The 10,111-nt window shown below is 37.6% G+C and overlaps 2 protein-coding genes across 3 annotated transcripts in view; one reads left to right on the plus strand and one right to left on the minus strand.

Moving 5' to 3' along the window:
- usp39 (ubiquitin specific peptidase 39) overlaps nt 1-2,451 on the minus strand; it is a 5,404-nt gene extending 2,953 nt beyond the window's left edge. The window contains exons 1-6 of one of the 2 annotated variants that reach the window (XM_014017318.1): nt 2,274-2,451; nt 1,908-1,986; nt 1,162-1,256; nt 943-1,079; nt 652-804; nt 309-534 (exon numbers count right to left, since the gene is read on the minus strand). In XM_014017318.1, the coding sequence (XP_013872772.1) occupies nt 309-534; nt 652-804; nt 943-1,079; nt 1,162-1,256; nt 1,908-1,986; nt 2,274-2,334 (751 nt within the window). In that variant the 5' untranslated portion in view covers nt 2,335-2,451. The remainder of the gene's footprint in view (nt 1-308; nt 535-651; nt 805-942; nt 1,080-1,161; nt 1,257-1,907; nt 1,987-2,273) is intronic. The other variant, XM_014017319.1, reaches the window with a different exon arrangement.
- A 111-nt stretch (nt 2,452-2,562) lies between these two features.
- On the plus strand, nt 2,563-4,894 carry cunh2orf68 (chromosome unknown C2orf68 homolog). Its single transcript, XM_014017321.1, has 4 exons — nt 2,563-2,895; nt 3,203-3,318; nt 3,589-3,734; nt 4,080-4,894. Exons 1-4 carry the CDS (start codon nt 2,786-2,788, stop codon nt 4,200-4,202), a joined length of 495 nt encoding a protein of 164 aa, XP_013872775.1. The 5' UTR covers nt 2,563-2,785; the 3' UTR covers nt 4,203-4,894.
- The last annotated feature ends 5,217 nt before the right edge of the window (nt 4,895-10,111 follow it).

The following is a 10,111-nucleotide window of genomic DNA, read 5'->3' on the forward strand; positions in this document are numbered from 1 at the left end:
GTGTCTTATCGATCCTTCACCCCCTCCTTCTGATGAAAAAGTCAGATGAATGTGACATGAGCGTTCACACTGCAGTCACTTTGAAAACATCAGATATATATCCGATTTAAAACCACATACTGAAACGGCCTGGGTTGGATTTGAAAAAAATCGATTTGTCTCGTTCAGACTGTCATAAAAAAATCGGATTTGGGTCGGATTTGCCTGCAGTGTGAAYGTAGCCAAAGACCTACAACCTTAAATCTAACTAACAAGTGTTAGAAAGCAGTTTGAGTACAGTGCAGGTCATATGAAGAAGTTAAATCTACCTTGCTTGGTAATTTGAAAAGTCTTCTTGCTGCACAGCACCACAGCTTGCAGCATCTCGTGGGGAGACACGTGAGCCTTGAAGTTTCTTGGATTCCAAAGTTTGCGCATCAGCTCACCAAACCTCTGGACCAGGAGAAACATGATGTCCCCTGGTGGTCTGCGGATTCCCTTGTAGTTTTCCTCCTCCAGGAAGTAGTTTCGCAAAGGTGGCACATTGGAAAAAGCCTAGAAGGAGGTGATTAACAGAAAACAAAAAGGAATTATTAGAATATATGCTATGGTCTTAAAAACATCTTGGGAGGAAAAGATATACAGTACATACCTGAGATATACAGTACATACCTGTAACACCACATTGGCGTAGTCGTTGGCTTTGATGTTGTTAAGCCCCACAATGCCCGGCAGGTAGGTTGTACCATCGTAGGCTCTGTACAGTTTACCCTGCTTGTCCAGTCCTGCAATGTGCGGCTTAGTGAAAGTTGGCTTCAGAACATACTAGAAAAGGAGAGGATTTAAAATTTATCAGCACAAAATGAGTGTTTGAAACTAGAACTTAAAATATAACCTTTAGTACCACGATAACAATTTTATTTAAAAAAAAAAGAGAATACCGACTACTGTTCCTATACTCACCGTGATGTCTTCTAATGATGAATCAATGATCTCATAGTTATCTGGCAGGCAGTAAAACTTGAGAGTGTGCAGGTTGAGGAACACATGGTGGGTAAACTGGACACTGTGAGTGTACGCATGAGACTTCTGACCTCTACCTGCAAGAAAAACAATACCGGTCATTCAAAGTTCAATCAATGGGTTCTTCCCTGCGTGAAATGTCAGTTAATTTTAACACACCTTGAAAGTATTTCCCACATATGAGGCAAGCATAAACGTTGATGTGAGAAAGAGAGATGGAGCAGAGCTTTTCGAAGTCAAAATCAAGCACACTCCTAGAAGGATGAACACATTAAGAGTTAGCTATAATKGTTGGGAAGAAACTTGTGTCACCTGAAACTGAATTTGGATGCTCTGAATGGATCTCTATTTGCACAATTTGAAATTAAATGTATTGGTTTGAAAATGGATTTCAATAAATTGAAATTTAATGATTTGAATCTGAATTTTTTTTTTAGCTCTGAAACTATGTTGTTGTACTGAAAACTGGAAAACTTTATATTCAGATTCAAATAATTAAATTCAGTTTTGATTTATTTTAATGAAATTAATTTTCAAACCGATGCATTTAATTTTACATTTTGCAAATACAGATTCTGTCTGAACTTTTAAAATTCCTTTTCTGACGGCACAAGTTTTTTTTTCTCATATAATTGCTGCTAATTAGCTTTTAGCGTTAGTTATGCACTATGTTGTTGTACTGAAAACTGGAAAACTTTATATTCAGATTCAAATAATTAAATTCAGTTTTGTTTTATTTTAATGAAATTAATTTTCAAACCGATGCATTTAATTTTACATTTTGCAAATACAGATTCTGTCTGAACTTTTAAAATTCCTTTTCTGACGGCACAAGTTTTTTTTTCTCATATAATTTCTGCTAATTAGCTTTTAGCATTAGTTATGCACATTCAGTTCAGTGTGACCTATTTATTGTGTCAAGGTAAGGACAGTGACGGCTTCTCCGGTCTTCTACTGCAGGTCCTCGTCCTCTTTTGGGGGCAACTGTAAAACAATTTTTTATAGCAAAGCGTAAATGAACACAAAGGTGGGTACAAGTCATTTAGCTACACATGCTAACAAAACGATTCTATTGAGAGGACGTTTGATATGAAATACAAGGTAATTTAAAAAAGCGGTACTTCTTTGGTTTAACTACTGTTATGGTTACATGTTGACCCGCCCAGGTCTGACTGGACGAAGCCGTACATAAAATCAAACGTACTRATAGTTAGCTTCTTAGCCACTGGCTAACCAAAAGAAGAACTGGCGTTAACTGTAAGTAAACCTACCCCCGTCGTCGCTATCGTCGTCGTCCACATCTGATTCCCTCTCTCTCTTTAAAGAAATCATCTCATCGACTATCTTGCTATACTAATGTTAAAACAACACAATGGACGGAGCTTAGTTGTTCAGTTCAATCAAACCGAGCATCTCGAAACTCGCGGAGACCGTACGTMCATGTTACGTAGGAGTTCTCGTTCGCTACAGACAAAATCTATACCGGGGTTTAAAAAAAACACGTATTTAAATATCTATCTTTGTCCTTGATTTACTTGAAAAKGAATCAATAACTAGCATGTTTAGCACATTATTATTATTTTTATTTGTACGTGTTATACAATTGTGTTGTTATTGAAGTTTAATTTAAATTTTCTATTTGTGTTAACTCCGGGAGTAGTACAACTGGACAACATTTTGTCGTTAACTAGCTAGCTATTTAGCTTTTGTCATAGCTCTGATTGAGACTTCTTATGCTTAGTATTCTAATAATACTGTAATATTGTCGGAACTGTTTAATGAAATGGATATTATTAAAGACGATGGAGGGCATGAGCTAAAATACAAACCTGGGGGCCGTTTGGATATGAACCACGGCTTYCTGCACCATATCCGCAGGAACCAGATTGCTAGGTAATTTCCTTCCTAAGCTAATGCTAATAATTGAAAATGATTGAGTTGTTTAACAGTAGCAACAAATAACAAAGGCAGTATGTGCTTTATCGTTGTTAAAGTTCATCTTAAGTTGGTGTAAATACTAAAAACAAAACGGGGAAGCTGACTTAATCACACTTTGTCACAAAAAGATACAAACGTTWTACTTGTTTATGAACTGTAGTTTTGTACAGCAAAAATACTTTGTTTTGCAATGAATTGGATGCACCTGACTCAAACACGTAGCTATAGCAGTAAAAACATATCAGTGACTTGTCTTGTCCAGAGATGATTATGACAAAGAAGTGAAACAAGCCAAAGAACTTCGGAGGCAAAGACAYACTACAACCCCCAGAAGACCTCGCAGACCTGACCTCCAGGTGTACCATCCCCGACAACGACGTACGATTAAAATACCTCTTTTCCTCTGATGAGCAGTGTTTCCTAATACTGGTCCTCAAGATCCACAGCCCTGCCTGTTTGAGATGTTGCCCTGCTTCTGCATTCCTGATTTAACTTGATAACAAGCAGATGAGTGAATTCGCTCATTAAAATCTGATAAGTTGGAGCAAAGATTCATCTAAAATTTGCAGGAGTGCAAATCATGTGGACCAGGACTAGGGAAATGGTACACTAAATGGATCATAAATACACCTGTGCTCATTTTTCCAGATTGTTCAGAGCCAGAGGCTGGTGCTGATGCTGAGGAGGGAAATGAGAGCAGCTCAAGCACAGAGCCTGAAACCCAGGGGACTGAACTCTTCTGGCTCGACTATCAGGAGGACTCTGGAACTGTTACATCCTTTCTTGTGAAAAAGGTAAATGCAGATTTCTGATCATTTGTCTTTTGGCGTTAACAGGACAGAGACAACCTTTTCCTTTTGTGGGAAAACTTTAATTACAATGCTTTTAATCAACTCCCAAGTATCTTAACCCTATGTTAAGAACTTCAATGTGGAGCTCTGATACTTTGATTCATCATGGATGAATCAAGACAACACTGAAGGGTTAAGTTAACCATGGACTCAGGTGTGTTGGAACAGGGTAACAACAAAAACAAGCAGGACAGCAGCCCTTGAGGACCAGGATCAGACAAYGCTACTCTAAAGTTTTGCCTTTTTAACTCCTARCTGTTCTTTTTTTGTGTGTCTTTGTTTCTGAAGGAGGATAAACCTGAGGAGGTGGTAGAGCGTGTCGCAGAGAAAAACACCCTGGATGCAGCCATGAGGGCAGCTTTAGAGGTTCGGATTCAAAAGGAGATAGAAAGAAGATGCGATAAYCGGTGAAAAGTGTTCTCAAACAGCAAACTGTGAAGACATGACAGCTGGAAACCAAGTAGAACGTTTGTGTTYGCCTTCAAAGCTTTAACACTTTCTGTGTGGTAGGGGGCATAATGAGGACTCTGCTGTTAGCACAGGGACTGTTGGCAGAGATGAGCTCAGATCAAGCCATATGTTAGTTTTGAGGGAGGTGGAACAGCACTTACCATGCTGTCAAGCATACATTTAAGTTTTCACTTATTTATTTTTGTTTGTTTGCTTTGTTTTGTTTTTGTTTTACCAGTTCTGAATTGTTTTGTTCGGATCAAACTGGAAACATATTGTACACAGTTACACACAAGATATTTTAAATTATTTTATTAGTTTCCAAAAGTCAAATTCAAAAGAAAGTCCWTTTTTTAGTTCTGAATGTGTTATTTTGTTGTTTTAAGTATGTAAGTTGTTTTTATACAGAAAATTTATCATTTTTGATGCAGTCTTGTCAGTGAAGCGTTCATAAATGCCATATTTATGAAAATGACATGTTAGTTTTGTTAAGTAGATGTTTGTCTTTTGTAGTTTTTGAATTATTAATTTATTTTAAACTGTTAAAGAAAAAAATATTTTTGATACTGTAATAATTTTGGACAATACTACTTTTACATAAAATACATTCTGCCACAAGCTATTTCATGCTGTCCGGTGGTGTCTGTCTGTCACAGAGATTCACTAATGTCTGAATGAGTTTTATATTGTCTTCATGCGAAAGTATACCTGGTTGATACATTTCATATTACTTCTGATTTTATTTTTTGTCAGAAAAATCCTTTTGGTTTCAGGGTCAATGGTATGAGTTTACAGACGTTTCATTTCACCTCAGCAGGTGGCAGCATTAGTCAGCGTTGTAACCTTGCAGTTTTCCTGTTTAATCCAAACTTTAATAAGATTTCAGAGTTTATGTTAAGTGCGTTTTATATGTTCTAAGATAATTTTAATCAATTCAAAATCTCGTTTTACAAGTGTCATTGAAAGTGTTTTAACAAAGATATGAGTACTTGTTAAACTTTAAGTCTCACTCCTCAATTTTATTCTCTAATTTTCCTGTCAACAACATAAGTATACATGGTTTTGAGAAACATTGATTATTAGCTATAAAAAGTGGAGAAGGCATCTGGAGAAGATTTTTGATTGTGGCATGCTGTGTGCTGATTTGGCAGTGACCTCTATACAAGATAAGTTATTGTGACACAAGGCAAAGTGACTTTTTAATGTGGCAGGTCAGTTTACCCAGGACACCTTCTGTTTAAAAAAACAAACAAAACATGCTTGTTGAAAAGKTGAGTGTTCTTATGACAACATGAAGTTGATGTTTCTGCTCAAAGGCAAGGGCGGCAATGTTTTTGCATGTGTTCACTTGACTGTAGAGTTGGCAAATCATCTCAGGAACCAGCGAACTTATTTCAGTAGAACACTGAAAATAATAATTAGATGTTCATTTACAAAATATTAACTTTTTGATCTTGAATTGGAYCCAATTCAAGATGATCATCACAGCTAAGCAACCTTAGCGAACAAAAAATGATTATGACTTAGCCAGTTTTACAGATGAGCTCAAATGTGACTGAAGGTGCGTCACACTCGACGTGTACTATGAGCACCAATGGACCGAGCAAGGTCTGTTTTTAAAAACTTTGCTATTACCTATTGGAGTTCACTGTTTATGTCTGAACCATTGACAACACATACTGTGAGCGCWACGTCTCAATATCACGTGAGTTGCACATCATGTTTTAAAGTTTGACCAAAATGAAAATGACAGTCTTTTTTTCTCAGCACAAAATGATCGTATTCTAATACACTGACATGAAAGTTGATGACTAATTTGTATTCTAAGGAATCATGAATCTTTAACTTTTTTTTTGTTAATTTTCTCACCACGTAACAAATCTTAACAAACTAGAACTTAAAACTTGCCTCTTGCCAAAATCTTAGGATTTATGTAACAAACAAGCTTGACTCTTGGAACTCATTTGTCGTCAAACAGAAGGATATCTGGGTGTAGATCACTTTCACAAGCAGAAAAACGTCAGTTCATCACAAAGGAAAACACTTGTCAAACTGACAGATGCTGCCTGGCCACRGGAAAACACAAAGCCGATTTCACTTTCAGGCCATCTATCTGTTGGTTCGGACCGTGAGAGGAGACAAAACTCATTGTTTTCATTAATGCTTGAACATATGCTGGCTTCATCCTGCAGCCACGCGGTCGGCCAAGGCCCCACAGTGTTGAGCAAAAACATTGCAGTGGAAAGGTGCCAACCATAGAGGTGAGACTTGCAAAGCTATTGGTGCAGCGGACACACTCCCCTTCCACACCCTCTCCAGTTCACTTTTCATTCCTCTCCCAGCATGTGACTGAAGTTCCAAGAAACGTTTGCGTCTCCTGCTCACGTAATGACTGCCAGTTGTGCAGCTTCTCCATTGGCTGAAAATCATTCGTCAGCTGCTTCTTTCGCACGGAGCATCCCGTAAATTAGTTTCACGTAAACAAAATGCATGATTCACAAGCCACAGGCTAATACATGTCTGGTAGAATGACAAAAGGGAGTGTAATAAGGATCAACTGTGACGAGGAGGAAGTATTTTATAAAATTGCTACCCTTGGATGTGAGAAAGTTGAACATTATGTTCTTTYGTAGAAATAGATTCTATTGTTATGGATACCATGGATTTTCAACTCTCCACAGCTTTTCTGTTTCCTCTTTCAGCYTTTATTAGTTCCCCAGCTTCTCATGCTCCTTCTTMTTGACATTACAGTCACTTARGATTGCTACATTTATCCCCAATGTTTTTTCCATTAGATCACATGTACAACACAAGGCCCACGGGCCAAAGGTGGCCCATCAAGACATTTTATGTGGCTCACCGAGAGCTTCAAAAACATCCATCCGTCCGATTTCTTACATTTATCATTGGGTCGGCTTCAAAAATGTATTAATGTCTTAAARTGAGCGGATCCTTCTTTTAATTTTTATTTTTATTTTACAGTTGTTTAACCAGACAAATCCCATTGAAATCGCAGATCTCTTTTTCAAGAGAAGCCTGGGCCTGAAGACAACCTATTGTATGTTGTTTTTTTTTGTCTGTGGGAGTTAAACCAGAGTACCTGGAGAACAYGCAAACTCTGCACAGAAAGACCCCTCGTCCAAAGTGGGGATCAAACCCAGGACCTTCTTGCTGTGAGGTATCAGTGTTAACCATAGACCCACTGTGCTGCATTGTCCATGAACTATACCTCCCATAATGTTTGTAGATTGTTTTACCCACAAAGTGAAAGCATCCCATCAGTAGGAGTAGGTGCACAGGGTTTAAAAGTAGCCAAAAAATTTGCCCYATAAAATCTGGTTTTAGCTGYGTTTTTGYCRGCWTCTTTTGCTGCGGCCCAGTTGTACTGGGAAGTGGAAATTTCTCACAATTTGAAAATTTAAAATGGAACATCCCTTGGGGGGAAATTCCCTGTCATCGAACACGTAGTACTTTACTCTTTGCACAAAATAACCTATCATAGAGCTCAGTTATTGTTAGAAAGTGATGCTCAGGCAWAGCTAGATAGGGAGCTATGAATAGTGTCTAGACAAGGAATGTSACATTCCTTGTCTAGACAACTAAACAAGGAATGTGACATTTTGTGTTTAACTGAAGTAAAACATAAAATGTTRACGGTAATAACATTTGACTCTTGGAGAGCAACCATGATGCTCATATGAAAATGAGTTTAACACTCATGTTCTGGGTGGTCCACAACCACAAAATCTGATTGATTTAGTTGTTTGTCAGTCTAGTCCTGTCATTCTCCACCACCCAGGTGATGAAATGTTAAAGGACCACTTCACTTGCAAGCATACCTTATCTTTTTAGCTAGCTTTTTGCTAAAGCTTCCAGCTACCAGTTTGCTACTTTTGGCCTTTAGCTAACTTTGCTGCGTGTAGCTTGTGTTCTGCGTCTTTTCATCTTTTAGCAACTGAGTTTCTTCAGCAGGAAGTCTACATAATTTTAGCAGTCAATCAGCATTTGCATTGCACTTTTGCAGAAAATGCTAATTTTCTATCTACTATTACATATAAATATACAGAATTAATACACTCATAATTTTGTAACAGGCTATTAAAGACAAAGTTTTTGATTTACAACAGGGTCAGTTTTCTTGTACAAGTATCTCTTTAAAACTTTTTCCAGCCAAACAAAACAATTTCAGTGCCAAGTGTTTCGTAACAGGATTTAAAGTGAGTCACAAACTGAATTTAGATTAGCAAAAGCTAACAAATTGTGTTTGTGATAAAACACCACTAAAACACCACCCACAGTTACATAACTTTGAAGTAAAAACCTGTTTCATGCACGCCATATAATCAGCTTCACTTTTATAACCTCAGTTTAAGTCAGATTAAATCTCATGTCCTTTGTATCGGAAGAACAACTGGTCTTTAAAATCTTGCTCAAATCTTTACGTAGAAAAAACTCTACTCAGTTTTAAGACGTTAACCAATATTAATCTTTTAGAATAAATTGACAGGATTTGTTTTATGCAAACATTCTGAGAAATTAAAAGAAAAATGGAAAAAGTGGAGTTGAAGCAAGTTCCTGCACATGTTGCATCAGCTGTCACCTGATCCTGGCCATTAATCCCACTGACCTCAGCTGAAAAGGYCATTCTCATTGTTAACACGGCGTTGTGTGAGAATTTTAAATCAGCCCGAGATGTTATCGTTTGAGTCCTTGAATGATGTTTAGCCTCAGTGGGATGTTATGGGATCTCCACAGCACTTCGCTTGGTCTCATGTGTGAGCTGAGAACAGAACACTTCATTGTTTTGGGAAAATTCTCAGGTTTTTTTTTTTTTTTTTTTGGCCAAGAACAAAACAATTATACATTTTATTTAAGTGAAACAACACTAAATGTGTGTGTAAATGCTGTGTCATTAAGATCAGCCAAAATAATGACCGATCACTTGGAAAAAGCAGACTAATTACGAGCCGGTAATTCCTTCCCACACCTCTGCAGCAGGGCTGCAGTTTTGTGGTGGTGATGGGGTTCGTGCCCATTCATGGCTTTGAAAGTGCACATCCAGTTAAATATAGACTGAGCCCAGTGGGGTATATAGTGGAAATGCACACCTGCTGTAGCTGCTCTGACCTCTTTGATGGTGTCATTAAACCCTGGTAATAGCTTGGTGTACTGTAACTGTCAGGACCTGCGGGGATCCATTTCAGGACCAGTCGGGTTATTTAAGGCTTGAGCTCCCGTTTAAAAGGAAAAGGTCTCTCGATGTTGAGCAGTGGATTTTCTCTTGATTGCATTATATTTCTGCTGTTAACTTCAGAAGTATAGATCATATTTATGCTTGTGCAACAACAAAATGCAGAATTTCCTGCCTTTAAGATGTTTGAAGGCTCCAATTTTCAAAAGACCATGAAAAATCAGAAAGTTACTTTTTACAATTTGTTGCCTGAAGGTTTTGGCAAGCAATAATGTTTTTGCCTGTATCTGTCTGTGTCTGCCATAAAAAACAATTCATGATCAMTGGATGAATTGTAATAAAACTCTCAAAATAATCATCGATTTTTACACTTACAAGTTATTAACTTTAATTCAACATGGCTGCTACACCCACAGACCTCAAAGAACACAAAAAGGCTGAAACTCTTTTGGTTTCTACAACTATTGACCTAAAATTAGCTGAGAGTGATGAACAACAAACACTCTGAGGTTTACATCTACCATTGCATAAGATTTGAAGTAATTCTATTTTTAGTTCTCAAAGTGAGATCTCAACCCTGAATTGGTATGAAAGGCAGCAGAAAGTATGCATTCCTTCATGCTACCGGTCACTAAAACGTGTTTTCTGTCCTGTGCTTGAGAATATTGATGTCACAAAT

This window comes from Austrofundulus limnaeus, unplaced genomic scaffold (assembly GCF_001266775.1).
Source record: "Austrofundulus limnaeus strain Quisiro unplaced genomic scaffold, Austrofundulus_limnaeus-1.0 Scaffold166, whole genome shotgun sequence".
NCBI classification, from domain to species: domain Eukaryota; kingdom Metazoa; phylum Chordata; class Actinopteri; order Cyprinodontiformes; family Rivulidae; genus Austrofundulus; species Austrofundulus limnaeus.